This window comes from Onychostoma macrolepis, chromosome 02, assembly GCF_012432095.1.
Source record: "Onychostoma macrolepis isolate SWU-2019 chromosome 02, ASM1243209v1, whole genome shotgun sequence".
Lineage (NCBI taxonomy): Eukaryota > Metazoa > Chordata > Actinopteri > Cypriniformes > Cyprinidae > Onychostoma > Onychostoma macrolepis.
The window spans coordinates 16,188,578-16,207,057 of record NC_081156.1 but is presented as its reverse complement, the minus strand read 5'-3'; the positions used below and the strand labels follow the sequence as shown (position 1 = coordinate 16,207,057).

General features: G+C 36.3%; 1 protein-coding gene and 1 long non-coding RNA gene across 2 annotated transcripts in view; one reads left to right on the top strand and one right to left on the bottom strand.

Moving 5' to 3' along the window:
* The window catches only part of tgfbr1a (transforming growth factor, beta receptor 1 a), a 62,991-nt gene that overhangs the window by 8,071 nt on the left and 36,440 nt on the right, over window positions 1–18,480 (top strand). Inside the window, exons 2-4 of the mRNA XM_058747690.1 lie at window positions 13,626–13,859; window positions 16,760–16,999; window positions 17,674–17,904. Of these exons, the coding sequence (XP_058603673.1) occupies window positions 13,626–13,859; window positions 16,760–16,999; window positions 17,674–17,904 (705 nt within the window). The remainder of the gene's footprint in view (window positions 1–13,625; window positions 13,860–16,759; window positions 17,000–17,673; window positions 17,905–18,480) is intronic.
* LOC131522297 (uncharacterized) lies at window positions 7,305–8,623 on the bottom strand. Its single transcript, XR_009266498.1, has 3 exons — window positions 8,367–8,623; window positions 8,230–8,254; window positions 7,305–7,349 (listed from the first exon to the last, which is right to left on the bottom strand). It is a non-coding gene; the product is annotated as an uncharacterized LOC131522297 (long non-coding RNA).

Here is an 18,480-nt window from a genome sequence, read left to right as displayed (position 1 = left end):
GCCTTGAGATCATTGACAAGATCCTCCCGTGTAGTTCTGGGCTGATTCCTCACCGTTCTCGTGATCATTGAAACTCCACGAGGTGAGATCTTGCATGGAGCCCCAGACCGAGGGAGATTGACAGTTATTTTGTGTTTCTTCCATTTGCGAATAATCGCACCAACTGTTGTCACCTTCTCACCAAGCTGCTTGGCGATGGTCTTGTAGCCCATTCCAGCCTTGTGTAGGTCTACAATCTTGTCCCTGACATCCTTGGACAGCTCTTTGGTCTTGGCCATGATGGAGAGTTTGGAATCTGATTGATTGATTGCTTCTGTGGACAGGTGTCTTTTATACAGGTAACAAACTGAGGAGCACTCCCTTCAAGAGAGTGCTCCTAATCTCAGCTCCTTACCTGTATAAAAGACACCTGGGAGCCAGAAATCTTGCTGATTGATAGGGGATCAAATACTTATTTCACTCATTAAAATGCAAGTCAATTTAACTTTTTTGAAATGCGTTTTTCTGGATTTTTTTGTTGTTATTCTGTCTCTCACTATTCAAATGAACCTGCCATTAAAATTATAGACTGATCATTTTTTTTGTCAGTGGGCAAACGTACAAAGTCAGCAGGGGATCGAATATTTTTTTTCCCCACTGTACATCCCACATAAGTGTAAATGTAAACATTTTAAATATGGATATTTTTCTTACAAAAACACATCGATTCGCTACAGGAGGCCTTTATTCACCCTCCGGAGCCGTGTGAGGCACATTTTATTATGGAAGGATGTGCTTTATTTGACTATTTTTGGACTGTTGAAAAACAGCACCCACCTACTGCCATTATAAAGCTTGGAAGAGTAAGGATAATTTTAATATAACTCCGACTGGATTTGTCTGAAAGAAGAAAGTCTTATACACTTAGGATGCTTTGAGGGTGAGGAAAACGTGTTAATTTTCATTTTTGGGTAAACTAACCCTTTAAAGGTTCATATATTCTTGTGTTATCTGTGTGATGTTGTGTTACTTGTGTATATGTCCTTGATTAATATACTGTGATAAGCAGAGAGGAAACATTCTATATTTACTCCAGCGCTTATCTCCTTTCCCAATCACTGAGCTTCCTCTGACACAAAGATTTATTGTTGATTACACAGTCTGATTCTGAAAGATAAGAAAGAAAATAGTTTTATTTTGTGTTTGCTGAGTTATGTGAACTGTGGCTTTGATTTACAGGTAGTGTTTGTCCTTCGTCTGAATCTTTATTTCATAGATTTTTTTGTTCTTGTGCAGATTTGCACAGATTGAAAGTCAAAACAGAAGAGGTAGATCATCATATGTGGTACTATCATCTCGCCGTATAAACAGCAACATTTGAGCTTGATCTAATTGAAACTGGTAAATTCCTACCAAACATATTATTATAATAATAACATCATAAAGGGGATGTACAATATGTTGGTACCATAGAGTTTACTAGCTGATATTAGAGGCTGATGTCGTGGTATTATCCTCTTATTATGTTTAGATTGTCACATCATCTGACATATAATTAATATTTAAGACACAAATTTAATAACAGTGTTCAATGCAGTCTTTAGCAAATACTGAAATGAATATCTATTTTTCATATTATACATCATACTGTGTTGCCTAAATTCACTTGTACAGTCTAAAAAATGCTGGGCTAAATACAACCCAGCGCTGGGTAAAATATGGATGAACCCAGCGATTGGGCTGCTTAGATCCAGCGGTTGGATTACCAGAAGGTTGGGTTAAACATTTAACCAAACTGTTGGTTGAAAACAACCCAGCATGTGTTCTGTCCAATATTTACCCAGCACTGGGTTGTATTTAACCCAGCATTTTTTAGAGTGTAGTATTTAAAATGGTTGTATTTAGTCTTTTATTAAAATTTATTTAGATAAAGTAGTGTAGAATTTGGTGACACTTTAGTTTAGGGACCAGTTTGCATAAATGTTTTCAAATGTATACAAATGTACATACTGTATGCCACAAATTGCACAAAATACACTTTATAAATCCCAGTGTGTGCACAAGCTTTATTTCTTACTCCAAAATCCCAGAAATTACCATATAGGGAGCTTACAACAGCTTTTTATGCATCTCATCTGCATATAATTTTCATATGCATGTTGCCATCCAGACACATGATACTATGTATTGATACAGTTGAACGTTGCCTGTGCCAATACAATTCCTCTGCTAAAAATTATTTTCTTAATCAGTATTTGAATATCCATAAAACAAGAGGCAAAATTGGCTAAAATGTTAAAGACTTATTTTCAGAGAATATATCTTGATTAAACCTTGTATTGTTCTCATACTATAGCAGATTGTTTTTCCTTTGTTAATGGAGTTTTGCTCCAGAATGTTAAGATATGTTCTTTTAACAAAATCACTGATGCAGATTATTTGTAGTATTTTGTAGCATTTTAGACTTTAGCTTTTGAACTTCCAAAAATAAAATGTGCACGGAATAATTTTTCCTCCATATGTGACTTATCTAAATGCGGCTGAGCTGCAGTGGTATTTTTTTTTTCATAATATATATAAGGCCATGAGGGTTATCATTGTTATCAGGGTTCAGTGGGACAGTCCTCATTTTTCTGGACATTTCAGTATGGTTTTGTCCTTGCCTCCAATAGGACACCTGCGTCGGACAGAACAGTACACAGGCATCAGAGCCAATCACAGACTAATGGTCCGTTTGACTACCAAATGTGTCTGGCAGTGTCTGTCATTATACAGTCTGTCTTCCCAGGCCAACTTTCACAAGTCAAGTGCACATCAGAGACTAGTCTTTATTTAAATGTTTACTTTTAACTCTGTAATAAGATTTCTGAATTTAGAACCCACAGGAATTGAAAGTAGTATGATCTGAGAAATCCATTAAATACACGCATCCAGCCTAAAATGCCATGGGAAACATATTCCAAAACAGCGCATCCATCACCAGTCTTTACTTTTTCAAACATAACATTTTTGCCTTTTCAATTAGTTATGTGAATTGCATGTAAAGTTATTTGAGCACCTATCTGCATATATTTTTATTTTAAATGTGTGTAAATGTAAATGTAAATTTGGTATTTGGGTTTTTTTTGGGGGGATTTTTTTGTTTTTGTTTTTGTTTTTTACTACACCTCCAGAGTTACCAAAATGCTTTTACCATATACAAGTTAGAGGGTGCAGACAGTACACATATTTTTACTCCAAGTTAATTTTTTATTCCTTTTTTTTTTTTTTATAAATCCTTATAGGGTATGCAGTTTTTGGCGCCCATACACATTACTTTTGGGATCAGGTCTCAGGTGTAAACAAGACCTTTGAGGCGAATGTGTCTGCCAGTTCTAGGACAGAATAAATTGTAGATGCTAGAATTGGTTGCCTAAACATAAGAATCAGCTGATTTCCATTTGTTTGACACCAGGTAGTGACCAAATCTGTGCATGCAACGTGTTGAAATTTCACTGTGTGCTTTTGAAATAAAAAATGTCTAGAGATTTGTGTTAACATCTACTGATCATGGCACTTTGTGATGTTACTAGCCGAGTGGACATTTTTTAGTTTAAAAAAAAAGTTACGCCAACTTTAGGACAGTTGTAATGAACAGTTTCTATATTGGGCTGAAGATGTGTTTGTTGTCACAGAAAACCTAACCAAAATGTGGGTCAGGACATATCTACTTATATTTTCTGAGATTCTTTTTTTAGACTCAAGATTTCTGAGTCAGTCCAAGGACCATTTTTCCCTCTTCTTTTTTCCCAAGCCCCTCCCTCTAGGTTATGAATTCTTTCTTGAGCTAAAGACACACCACAGTTAAAAGATTAATGAGTAACCTCTATGGACACTGTCACTGATGGACAGATATGAACCTTTTACAGTCTATGATATGAACCTTTGCTAAGAGAAAGCCATAGAGAGTCAAGGTGTTTTGTGGTTTACAGAGAGAATGTATGCCTGAGCATATTCTCTCATGTGGAAATAGCAGAGGGTCAACATGACTGTTTACAGAACAGGTTATTGACTCGTACCGTGCTTCAGACAACAGAAAATAAACTGAAATTGAATTCCCAGAAAACATTTCAGTCAACAAATTAACAGCCAATGATTGTTCTTCAAATCAGACAGCAAACATGCCTGAAGACTAGGGTTACACTGATGTATTGATTTGACTCAAAGGCCACTTGACAAGACAAGAATTGGATTAGGATATGTTTCAAACTTCTAAGTAGAAGTTTTTTCTGTCCATTTTATGATCACATTCCTCCAATCATTGTTTGTTTTGGTCATGTGGTTGAAGATCGAGTGTCTGTTTGTTGTGGTAATCTGAATTAAGTTGGTGGCGTTGTGTTCCTGGCCACAGTGTCTTTCTGAGTGTGACTCACAGCAGGCGACTGGTTTGGACATGGAGCCTCGTCTGTGTAATGTTTTCCAAACTTGGCAGCTTAGGACGTCTGACTCCCTCCTCCAGACAAGCTCAATGTGCGTATGACTAAAGAAATGTGTTTAGAGCCAGAGGGCAGCCTTAAACTGTCCTTTGCTTAAAGGGGTCATGAACTTTTGACATATAAGAGGTCATTGTAATTAGTGTTGTCACGGTACCAAAATTTCAGTATTCGGTACCGATACCAGTGAAAATCCACGGTTCTCGGTACCAATTTCGGTACCACATGCTAATTAAAAAACACACTATTTTTAATAATAAAGTCAAACAAAAATAAAATGTACAAAAATGAATGCCATTCTTTATACTTATTTAAATTGTGTTTCAAGTTTTTCCGCAAGTAATAAAGGTATGAAAAACAGTAAACAGTAAAGTTTCACCCAAATTTAATTTGTCTTTTAATTAATGAAATTTAAACACATTTTATTTTTTGGTAAATAAAGGGGATTTACTATTAAAATTAAAATATGGAAGAAATATTGTGTGATTATTTCTTTAAAAATAAATATTTTTTTCAACAGTAGTAATAGTATCACATACATTCAACTAAATTATAGTAATATATTTCTGGCACAATGTCTTTAAGATAAACTTTTATTTTGACGGGTTGCCATGAATACCTTTAAATTTCTGTGTGTAGCTATATGATATGACGCTGGTTTTACTCAAATGAAACTTGAGTAAAATGGTAAATGGTAAAATGCTGGTGAAGTGACTCTCAGAGCAGTTCTGTAGATGTTGTTTATGTATTTATGTCCTCATTGAGACGGCAGATGCTGAAATCACCGCGAGCGTCACGCGTGCTTCAGTGTGTGTGTAGCAAAAAAAAAAAAAAAGTAAAAAACGCGCCTCTACTTTTCATTCATTCACACAGAGACTCGCAGAACATGGGGGATTCATGTCTGAATCGACTTTTGCGGCTTAATATTTACAGATACTAGTCCATGTCGTGATTTACTTTTGATTAATTCATCCAAACTTTGACAAATTCCGTGACATTCCGTGCTAAACTGTAAATTCCGTTTTTATAACTGGATTCCGAGATTCCGTCGCATTTTCCGTACGCATCAAGAACCGGGTTGACCGGGTACTCGGTACCACCGGTACTTAAAAAAACCTGTATTTGAGTTTATCCTCGTTTCCTCGTTCCTCCCTACTGTGTGCACCATGACAAATATTGTGAAATATTTTTTTACAGCTTAAAATAACTGTTTTCTAAATTATAAAATGTCATTCATTCCTGTGACAAAAGCTGTCGTTACTTCAGTCTTCAGTGTCACGTGATTCTTCAAGGACACAAGCACACAGTTGTGATGCTTAATATTTTTGTGGAAACTCAGACACTTTTTTTTCTAAGATTCTTTGATGAATAGAAAGCAGCATCGATTTGAAATAGAAATCTTTTGTAACATTCTAAAAGTCTTTACTGTCGGTTGATCAGTTTAATGTATCCTTTCTGAATATTATTATTATTACTTTTTTTTTTTTTTTTAAACTTACTGACCCCAGGCTTTTAAACAACAACAATGCAAGTGTTTGTCAGGTGATCTGGATACTATCTGATTCAGATCTGCATGTCTATGTTTTGTTTTGTCTACCATCTGTTGCATGCTTAGTTAGACTTATAATCTGGTGTTTAATTAAAGTAATGTGTTTGTTACATTGATAAGATATAAAGAGTGCTGGTCACTTTAAGAGTTGAGAATGAGCAATGATGTGGGGCTAGAATGTTTTCATTGAGTTCAGTGTTGTGAGTGTTCAGTTTATGCAGTTCTGTAAGGCTGAAGAGAACAATGAAAAGTAAAATAAGTTCATGTACGAGTGCTCTTTACAGGCATAACACCATCCTCTGTATTTCCTGTGCTATTAAAAAAAAATCGGATCTTTTTTTCCCCAGTCATTCAAAGCAGAAACATGTTTGAATTTAGTGTTAAGTATGCTACTAATGGAAATGCCAGCGTACTCGTTTATTACTCATTACATTGGCAAGGCTGTGGTTTAGTCTGTGCTGTCTGGACACGCACACTTCCTTTTTTTTCTAGCCCGAAGAATTTCCAGTTTTATCGCAGTGAGTAAGGAGACACCCAGCCATAACATGAGCTCTTCATCTTGTGTTGTCTTTTAGTGCATTTGAATAATCATCAATGTCGATCCACTGAACAAAGTGGAAATAGAGCAGACATAAGATATTACAAATATAAGATACAATATTAAATATGTTGATAAATTACATACATGTATTAATATACTAATTTTATCATGCTTCATTTCTGTGGTACATTGAGGTGAGGCAGCTGTATGGGTGGAGGCTCTGAGTGAGTAATGGGATTTTTAAAGGTAACTGAAAGCAATGGGTTCAGCAATGTGCTGCAACTAGTTGCTAAGCGACAGAAGTAATTGATTCCCTTTTTATTCTGTGGTTGCATTGTAAGTATTGAGATGGACAAAAAACGATTTAATGTCATGGGTTTATCAGTAACAAGTAAGCCTAAACCAATCCTTTATATCCTTGGTCGTCCACTGACAAAACATAAATTCATAAATTTGTTTTGTACTTCAGGTGTGTGTTGATTAAAACTGAATCGATAATACGTAATGGATTGTATAAAGGTGCCTGCTAATTCCTGCCCATGAGCTTGTGTAGAAACTGCAGAGGCCCCCATAGTGTATTATGGCAATTATTAATGGTAGCATTTGATTAAACATTTTGAAATTGGTGAGTCAGAAACTCTCATTCACTTACGACTTCGTTCAGACTGACTGTGACAACCCGCAGCATATTCTGCATATATAATGACCCCAGTGGGCACAGAGTGAGACACTTTCGACTTTCTGCTCCTTATCTCTTCTCTGAGGGAATCATTTTAATTGGAACATTGCTTGATGTAAACTCTCTCACCTATAATCAATTAATGCTGAAGTTAGAAAAAGTCCAGTTGGGTCAACAAAACTGCTTGTCAGACGATTTCAGTTTTTATTTTTAATTAGGCAAAACGGTACTTCCTTGTAAGACATGTGTGTGTGTGTGTGTGTGTGTGTGAGACATCCTTCACAAATAAGGCTGATATCATTTTATTCTGGGCTGTAGTCACACAAAAAAAAACTCGAAATAAACTTTTTCCTGAGAATGTTTTGTACTGTGGCTTGCTGTAGGAAAAAATGCCAATGCCAACTGTTTCCCTGTCATCTTCTCAGAACTTAAGAGTTTAAGTCAGATTTAAAGCGATTCCTAGTGAAAAATAAATATACTTAAATGTATTTGAAATACATTTATTTCATGCTAATTATACTACAAGTACATTTTCATATTTATGTACTTAATAAAATGCCCTGCAATTGTACTTTTAGTATACTAAACTGGTATACTTATAGTCTGCTAAATTGGAACAGCTAATTTTGTGCTTAATGCACTTTAATTGTGTGGAAGTAGTACAATTAAAGCTATACTTAGTATATTTGATTGTGCTAAAGTAGAACTATTGCAAGTACACTTCAGGTACACTTCAAATATTTTGCATTTAAAGACCGATATTATTCAAAGATCACACAAGTGACATTAAAACACATTTTAGACTTAATATTAAGAAATGTGCATTCTGCATAAGTAGAACGTCAAATAAAGTTTAATTATAATTTTTATATCAGTAAGTCTCACGTTATCTGTCAGTAAATATGTTAATATATTTTAACTTTACTTAATATGAAATAAATGTATTTTAAATATATTACTTTTGGGATGGTTCAACAAAAAATAAAAAATTATGTCATGATTTACTCACCTGCATGTTTTTCAAAACATTTTTTCTGTGGAATACAAAAGGAGATATTTTAAAGAATATTCTGGCCACTCTTCCCCAATACAATGAAAGTGAATGAGGACTGAGGCTGTTTAGCTCCAAAATGACCAAAAAAGCACCTGAAAATAATCGTGAAAGTGACTTGTGCTATTTTACGAGTGATATTTTACAAGCCATATAGTAGATGTGTCAGTCCTCTGTCATGTGTGTCATGTGTTCCCGCCTCTTGTGTCCATATTTGGTCTTGTTCCTGTCCTTGTTAGGTGTGATTATTAGTTAAGTCTTGTCTGGCCGTGTTGTAGTAATTATCTGTGATTGTCATGTGTATTTAGTTTCTGCCTGTTTAGTTAGTTTTCGTCTGGTCTGCTCGTTATTCCCTGTCGTCATTAAAGACTATTATTTTGAAGTTTATCCTCGTCTGCGTGTTCCTCGTTCCTCCCTGCTGTGTGCACCGTGACAAGATGGTTGTGAGGAACAGACTGAAATTTCAGTTTAGTTCAGTGAATATCTTGACATTAACCACAACCCTTAATATGTTTTTGAGTAATGTCTGATTCATGAAGGAATCATTCTTTTAAATATTTAGGTATATGATTGTTGTTTTGTGCCCTGTTTTACATTTAAAAGCTTCAGTTCTGATTAATTGCAATGACATGCAAAAGAGGGACCAGCACATTATCCAGAATTTCACCTTTTTCCACAGAAAACTTTACCCGTTCCACAAAAGAAAGTTGTGCAGGTTTAGCTTTAAAAGTAATTACAGTGGCAAGAAAAAGTAAGAAAGAGCATGTGAACCATGTATCGTATATCACAAGTATAGACAAACACAGTGATTGCTAAGCTAATAACACACAAACAATTATAATCTTTCCTGTCTTTATTGAACACATCCCATTAAAAATGTACAGTGCTGTGAAAGAAGCAAGTTAAGTGACCTCTTATCAAGGGAATTTTGGTTTCTCAGTTCATGACCCCTTTAAGCACATTGTGTTTGTTTATACTTAAATGTCAGATGGCATTTTATGACCAATTTATACAGAAAACCAACTAATACTTTTTCTTTCCACTGTATAATTTGATTGTTTGTGTGGTAACTATCCCTTTAGAGTTTCTACACTTTTTGGATCTTTTCCTATCTCTGTTAAATGCCAGTCATTTTGCTTGCATCCTTCTCACAGTGGCTTTCTTGGGTAAATGATGTGCTGTTGTGAAGCTTCATCTATTTTTCCATTTCATGAAATTTTGGGATGGTGGTCCAATTACCACTGAAGTATTTTTACTCCTTCCTGCTGTTTTTCTTTCTAAACACGTTATCTTCATCTTGATACCTGCATCTATGATATAATTTAATGTGACATTTTAGCAAGTAAAAGAGAAATGCATAACCAATTAACAAAATTGCACTGTAATTAAACCAAAAACAGTTTGAAAGCAATAGTTCTTAAGCAGTAGAGAAGAGCAAGATGTTCCTCAGTTTTGTTTGTCATTTACAGGTTGTGTAAATTCCAGTGAGTTCATATAATATGAGCTTCAGTGCAGTAAACAGGAGTCATTTCAATATCCTCCTGTTGCCCTAGAGACCACATTTATCATAATGGTGAATGTCATATGAAATATACACCAATGAGGAACATACATTCATGCATTCTCATGAATAAAATGCAGCAGGAGTCAAAAATGACACTAGATGCTTATACAGTATACATCCTTTGCAAAGACTTTACCATTGATTTTGAACTGCATTTGTCCCAGGAGACAGTTGTGTTTTTATCCAGCTCTGCCTCTGCTTTTTATCTACATGGACTTTATTGCCCTGAGTTAAGGAACTTGTCAGTCATTTTAGAGGCATGAAAAATTGCATCAGGAGATAAAGCTGATGAAAGCAACAGTCTGTGGGGAAGTGCACAAGAGGAGGGATGGAAGTGATATGTTTGAAGCCAATCTGTAATTGTAATGTTAGTTCTCTGACTGTTCTACCATGCTAACAGAAAAAAATAAATAAATGAAAATCTCTTATCATTTACTTACCCTCAAGTCCAAACAACATTGGACCCCACTGTCTTTTACTGTATGAACAAAAAACAAGACATTTTTCCACAAAAGAAATTCATACAGGTTTGGAACAACATGAGGCTTGGTAAATGATGACAATTTTTTTTTTTTTTTTTTTTTTTGGGTGAATTAACCATTTAAAGGGTTAGTATTGATGCTTTCCTTCAGAGCTAAACCATACACTGTCATTTGGTGAGATTTTGTTTTTTTTAAATGATCTCCTGTTCTCACAAAGGCTGCATTTATTTGCTACAGTTTTTCTTGATTGCTTAAACGCATTCCTTGAAATTATGCCTCTTTTTTGCGAAACTTGAAACAACTCATTCTTGCTGAAAAACCAAGCTTTGCTCTTAGACATGACACACAAACCCTCAAAAACACACACACTACAACACAGTCTTACACACTGATGAGATAAATTTAAAACAATACTATAAAAACCGGTAATAAGTTATGTTGCTTGTGGTCCCCCCTCCAAAATAATTTTAAAAACACTTTTGACATGATGAACGTAATAATTCTGCCTCAGCATCCTGTCTTTGGTCTGGGAAAGGCCAAAGAACCTTGTCAACATCACAGGCTATATTGGCAGCGGGGGTAAAATCCCCTTGCATGCCTGACCCAACCCTGGCACACATCAGCTGAAATATCCAGGCGGGTTTCTTCCATGGCCTGGAGGAGGTGAACACAGATGTAAGGTTCTCGGTCATATACTTTCCATCGCATATGGCCATATGGGCTTCACTCCTCTTCCTCTCCTTACTCCTCCTCGACCTCCTCTCTGGTGTCCTCGACCTCTTCCTTCACGTCTCTCTGGATACATTGTTTCAAACGTGAATGAGCTGACTTTGGCCCTTTTATCATCGAAGGCTCTGATTGGTGTGTGATAAATTTTGACTCCTAGTGTTTCCACTTGGGTACTTGTGTGCTAACTGAGCTCAAACTGTGCTGACTTGAGTGAACAATGTTGAATGCTAGTGCTTTCTAAATGACCACATGGTGTAAACACTGAGAAATGTAGGGATTTGTGTGTAGAGTTTTGCAGTAACAGTTCACCAAACCTGACTCATGTGTCAAAGCAGGGGAATAGTGTTTATAGTTTAGGGAAATGGGTGTGCTTTTTTAAAAATGGAATTATGGTTTTGAAATCATTATAATATGTGACCCTGGACCACAAAACCAGTCACATGGACCACAGACAACAATTGTTTGAAACTGAGATTTCTAAAGCATTTGAACGCCGAATAAATAAGCTTTCCATTTATGGTTTGTTAGGATAGAACAATATTTGGTTGAGATAAACCTATTTGAAAATCTGGAATCTGAGGGTGCAAAAAAAAATCTAAATATTGAAAAAATTGCCTTTAAAGTTGTCCAAATGAAATTCTTAGCAATGCATATTACTAATCAAAAAGTAAGTTTTTATATATTTACGGTAGGAAATTTACAAAATATCTTCATGGAACATGAGCTTTACTTAATATCCTAATGATTTTTGGCATAAAAGAAAAATCGATAATTTTGATCCATACACTGTATTTTTGGCTATTGCTACAAATATACCTGTGCTACTTATGACTGGTTTGGTGGTCCAGGGTCACATATGTTGATTTTCTGCTCAAATGTTGAAGCAGCTGTACTGCTTAGTATTTTTGTGGAAACTGTCATTTTTTGTAATTTTTTCTAGAAAGAATGTAATTTATTTGAAATAGAAAGGTTTAGTTTGTTGGAATCCCTGGAATAATGTGTTTTCCCCTAAGGAAAACAGGTTTACTGCATCTCTCAGCTTATTTCAGTTCCAAGTTGTCTAGGCATCTGAATTCTCACACTGGTTTAATTGAGGCTTGTGGCTGCTTGAGGTTTGGCCACTGCTGTCTCTGCAGGTTTGTGTCCTTGCATCTCCACAGCACTAGGCTTCAGACGGAGTCTGACTAGGAGCTGAGCTGACCGTCTCCTCTTCCTGTGTAACAGGGTTAACAGGACATACTCAATGATAGTGTTGAGTTTAGGTCTTTTTTCTGTTTGACAACATCAGATTGTGTAGCCAACAGAATAGAACAAAGTATCTTCATTGTTAAAGGGGTGGTTGACTGCTTTGTTTCTGGGCTTGATTGTGTTTATGGGCTGTCTTCATGCTTCGTTTTTTTTTTTTTTAAATGCCTTATTTTTCATATATTTTACCTTTATTCTACTCTGCTGTCTCCATTGTCATTTGAACGGCCGGTTGACTTCCTGTTTCTATGATACCACTTCCTCCAAAATACGCAATGGGCTCAAACATCACGCCCCTTGGGCAATAGTTGCATGTCCTCCGGTGGAAAAGCCACACAACTTGGGCTCGCCCCCTTTGTTGCATGTTCCCTGGGGCAGGGTTTGTGATGTCACCAACCCCTGAAGTAGGTCTTTGTAGTCCCTACCAGTCGTAATTGTAGGCATTAAACAGACTTTTCTTTAAAAGACAATATCTCGGTTTCCATTGAAGTTTTAGCGCCCGAAACAGCAACATTACACACTAAGTAATAAAAAAAAAAAACATCCCTTTAAATGTGCTTTCAAACTTCAGATGTGTAAGCTCCACCATTAGCATTTGTGGATAACTGTTGTGTCTGTACTGGTTTAGCTTTTTGTGTTATTAGTTGATAATAGCAAAAACATTTATTTGAAAGTGTAATGTGATAATGGCATGACGGATTTAATGAAAAACTGCAGTTGGCAGCCTAAACTATTTGGAACCACATTTTTCCTTTTTTTTTTTCTTCTTTTTTTATATTTATTATGCACACTGTTTTATGACCTTGTATTGAGTTTGAAATTCAATGTTTTATTGGCATGACAAAAAGTGTACAGTGTTATTGAAATATTGAGAGACTACATGAAATATTTATCACAGTTGTTAAGATGCTGGAAAAATTTGTTGACCAGTCCCAGTGTTCTTCTGTTATACATTTAACTTCACTTCCGTTCAAATGTTTGGGGTTGATAAGATTTTTAAGTGTTCTTGAAATAAGTCTCTTATGCTTAAAAACAGCATTTATTTGAAATAGAAGATCTTTGTAGCATTAGTAATGATCAATTGAACATGTTCTTGCTGAATAAAAGTATGTTTTTCATTTAAAAATCAGTGGTAGTATACATATTAATTTTAAATTCATGAAGAAGATAAAAAGTTCATGTTGTTGTTTTTTTTATTATTAGTTGTTTTTTTTATTATTATTATGTGAATAGGTGAATCCATTTAGGAAAATTCCTATATATGCAATTTAAAAAGCTGACTATTTAAATGTGTCCTAACCTAGAGTCTTCCTTGTGTCTCTTTTCTGAATCAGGATTGCTGTGCTATTGTGAGCGATGTGTAAATCGGACATGCAACACAACTGGCCTGTGTTTTGCTGTCATTACAAAGTCTGCCGGACAGTTCGTGACACAGGAGAGTCAGTGCATTCAGCAGGATGACCTTTACCCGCGGGACAGGCCTTTCCAGTGTGCCCCCTCCAACAATGGCAAGCATCCGTACTGCTGCGACACACACATGTGCAACAAGAACCCAAAGGTCAACCCAGGTGAGAGAACAATATGATCTTCAAAGATTGTGACTCTATAACTTCATCCTTGGATTATAGAATGTGACACAGTATAGTGCTTTTGTAATGCCTTCAAATCCTGTGTCTCTTTCACTTTGACAATTGCTTGATTTAATCTTTTTTTTTTTTTTTTACCTTGAGCCCACAGAAACAAAACCCATTGTGTCAATACATTTCCATTTCACTTTTGTATATGTAAGATACAAACCTTGGAGTGCACGCTGGCTCTTGCTTCACAGAAAGAGATGTTTAGTAATGAATAATATAGTTGTCATGCTCTCCACTTGCCGGTGATGCTAGAGACATAAGTGCTTGGCTCTTTCAAGCCAGCACTGTTGCTTAATTTTTTCATTAGTTTGAGCCATATGTTTCGATTAAAAGAAATTGTGATTTGAAACTTTGATGTAACCTGCGGTAGTGCACCAGAGATTCATTTTTCATGCATTTATTCATCATTTATTTATTGTTACTGAATATCTATCCGTCAATATTGGACATTTTATGGAAAAAGTGGTATATTAAGCTTTATTAACGTAGACCAAACTCCTGTATTACTGTATGTTTTTGTTTTTTTGCCCCAAACACTTTTTTTTATATAGACCAATTTCCTGTTAGTAAACATTGTGTTTTTCTGTGGGCGGAGCTGTGTGGCAGAAAGATCCCCATGACCGCTTCACTAACGCTAGCTATGAAGTCTGAGAAATTCCGATTTTACCTGCATATGTAAGGGCTGCATACTGTCCGGGACCGCGTTATTTGAAAAGGTTAACTTTAACGGACGAAATTGGCCGACCTGTACTCACTCAAAGGATGGACGATCTGACAGGATTACCTCCGCTTGAGTGATCACAAATAACGTGTATAGTAAAGACAAACTCACCATGTATCTATGAAGATGTAATATATATTTCAATTTCAGCAGGCAACTATTTTTACAGCTACATTATTATTCCAGCCACAATTACTCATAACAATGTATATACAATTACACATGATTAAGCATATAAATCATCAGTTTGTTGTTTTACACACATGCACGCAGACATTATTTCATACACGACATAGTACTGAGATCCATAAGAAATCTTTAGACGCGCCCATAACAACAAAAGACAATACTTTATTGAACCTTTTCTGATAAGAAGTGTGCGCTGCAAACGCCAGCTTTTCTGATGATTGTTTCTGTCCAGTCCGCTCTTTATCTCGTTTAACCACAGCTGTCGTCGTTTATTTTATTATTATTTATTTATTTTGTCTGGCAGTGGCAGCAGCGTTCAAATTTAAATTTCAATATTTCAAAATTCTGACTTTATTCTTGCAATTCCGAGATTATAGCCTATCTCACATGTCTGATAAGAAAAATCAACTGGTCATTCTCTCTTTTGAGTTATATCCCACACATCTGGCTTTTTTCCCATCAGAATGGACAAACTCGCTATTGTTGAGTTAAATCGAGTTATAAAGTCCGAAATACGAAATATAAAGTTGAAAAAAAAAAGTCTCAAAAAAGAATTGTGGGATAAAATAGGTAACGTGATGTAAATTGATATAGGTTTAAATACTATTTCATGCTGTAAATGTAGGACAAATATAATATATTCCCTATGAACTGTATATGTGAATATTATGTTGACCAATTGTTTAAATCAAATTTATGCTTTAAAAGTAATCATAGCAGGTTTCATTCATTAGTCTGTCCGTTTAAACGTCTGTGTTTAGCTTCAAATGGCGTTTTTGACGACAGTATTCTATAAAAAATTATTTGCATTCCGATTCTGACATCCAAAGGCACAACAATACATTTTATCTCTTATTCTGTGTGGATCTTTCTCATTTCACTCCGCTTGTTACCGTGTGTTTCTGCCACCACAATGCGCGCGCAGCTGCGAGTGACGTAACTGTGTCTACATGAAATTGGTCTATTGGATTACAAATGGATTATTTATTCTGTTTATCTTCAATACTGTATATGTATAAATTCATTAAACTAAGCATAACACTTTATTTTAGCTGAGTGTTTTTTTTTAAACAAAGTGCTCCAAACTGCCACAAGTGCGCCTCACTCAAAAGTATACCAGCAGGTTAGACCACATATCAAAATAAATAAATCAATTCCCAGTCCCCTTGCGATAGAAATTGTCTTGATGGGAAAATGTGTTTATGTCACAGTTCAAAAGGGTCAGTCAGTATAAATTGATTCAGCCACTTTTCACCACAGGAGCTCAAAAATACTCACAAAAGAACTAAGGACAAATAACATGCATGAGAATTCATGTACCAACAGGAATAACCTTCAAAACGGTTAATAAATAATTTCAATTGTTTAACAAAAATGTCTTGGTATTAGTTCAAATTGAAAAGCAATGTTTACTCCTCTACACTTGACTGAAAATGACATTCAAAGTTGCTATCTCTTGTGGTGCCTATTCAAATTTAGCAAGGTCAATTTTAGTTTTCTTTTGGTGTATTGGCTAAAAAATGGTTTCGGTGTGACCAATGCTCTAGTGTGAGTAATACCTTTTTACAAGGTAATTCTTTTGTTGTATGAGTGTGTTTACAACAATAGTTCTCAAAATGTTAGACTCTAAAGCCGCTCTATGTTTGCTAGAATATTTGAAGGCCCTCCTATGAACGTTGATATGTATGTCTGGTATTTCTGGCACTTTTATTAAAAACTAAAATATGTTGTACATTTTCGTCTTTTGTTGTTTTTTTGTCTTCTAAATTGTAATGAATACATTTAAATAATGTTTACATAATATACGTGTTGGCGCCTTCCTGGAGGTTTGCTGAGGCCCCTAGTGGGCCCTGACCCACTGATTGGGAACCACTCGTTTACAGCCTAAAAAAAACATGTGTTTTGCTTCTTCCTGTTTCAGAGTTGCCTGAATCTGAACCCCAGTCTCTGAGTCCCATAGCTTTGGCTGCAGTGATTGCCATCCCCATCTGCGTGCTGAGTTTCATGCTGGTGCTGCTCTTATACATGTGCCATAATCGCTCCATCATCCACCATCGTGTGCCAAGTGAGGAAGACCCCACTATGGACCACCCCTTCCTCGCTGACGGCACCACGCTGAAGGACCTCATCTATGACATGACCACTTCTGGATCAGGCTCAGGTATTTTACAGATCATACTATTATTAGCTTGTTGTTGTTTTTCCTGTCTGCTTTCTAAAAGTCTAGCTGTACCATTTTTTATGTCACTTACTCCTCAAAGATTCTCATCAAATCACCCTGATAATTTCATGTATTTGCAGGTTGTTTTTGTTGTAATACCCATCATAAACCCCAAAGTATGCTCAAGCCATTTTCCATAACTTTGTTTTCAAAGCCCCTTGGGAACAATTGAGGATGGGTAAATTGACAGTTTAATGCTTTCCGTGTGTTATGAGCCTCATGCCAAGCTGGAATCACTGCAGTCTTTATCTTTAGTCCAGGATTTTAGTCCAGAAGCTATCATGATTGCATTTTGTCCAAGCCAAGAAACACTGTACATTTGGCAGTGCCTCAGATGGAATATTTGTTTTTTAGCTTCTGGATGACTGTCATGATTTCAAATCAAACATTGTGCATAGTATATGTCAAGGGTTCAAGTTTTGGCTGGTTTGCATGGCTCTGTTATCCCCTGCTGGCAGATGCTGTAATTACACCATTATGAGGTTAAAAAGGATCTTTTTCCTTTAACAAGTAGACACTGCTGTGTATTCTGACAAAATAGAACTATCAAGCAATAGTATGATTTGTCAGCCTGAAATGGATATAGCCTGACTGCTGTTTCTTTTCTTCTATAGGTTTGCCACTGCTAGTGCAGAGGACCATTGCCAGGACCATCATCCTCCAGGAGAGCATAGGGAAGGGCCGTTTTGGAGAGGTGTGGAGGGGCCGCTGGCGTGGAGAGGAGGTGGCAGTGAAGATCTTCTCCTCCAGAGAGGAGCGCTCTTGGTTCCGTGAGGCGGAAATCTACCAGACTGTCATGCTTCGTCATGAGAACATCCTGGGCTTTATTGCTGCAGACAACAAAGGTCAGACATCAATGAAAGCAGTTCAGTTCCATTAAGTTGAACCTCATTTGCTTTCCAGCGTGTGTGTGTTTATGTGGGTAGTGTTTCACATTTCTGTTTGTGGCATCATCAGTCAATTCTATATATATACAGGGGCAGTCGTGGTTAGACCTAATGGTTAGAGAGTCGGACTTGTAAACCAAAGGTTGCGAGTTTGAGTCTCAGGTCCGGCAGGAATTGTAGGTGGGGGGAGTGAATGTACAGCACTCTCTTCCACCTTCAATAGCACGCTGAGGTGCCCTTGAGCAAGGCATCGAACCCTCAACTACTCCCCGGCACTGCTGCCCACTGCTCCGGGTTTGTGTTCACTTCTGTGTGTGTGCACTTAGGATGGGTTAAATGCAGCGCACAAATTCCGAGTATGGGTGACCTTGGTCACTTTCACTTTCATATACAGTGTTTTACAGTTAGGGTTCTAGAGGGATATTAAAGGATTTGAAAAGTTGTGATTTCCTGGCCTGGAAAAGTTGTAGAAATTTCAAAAATCATGGAAAATTTTCTATCAAAGTTTTGTAACAGTTTTCAATTATTATTATT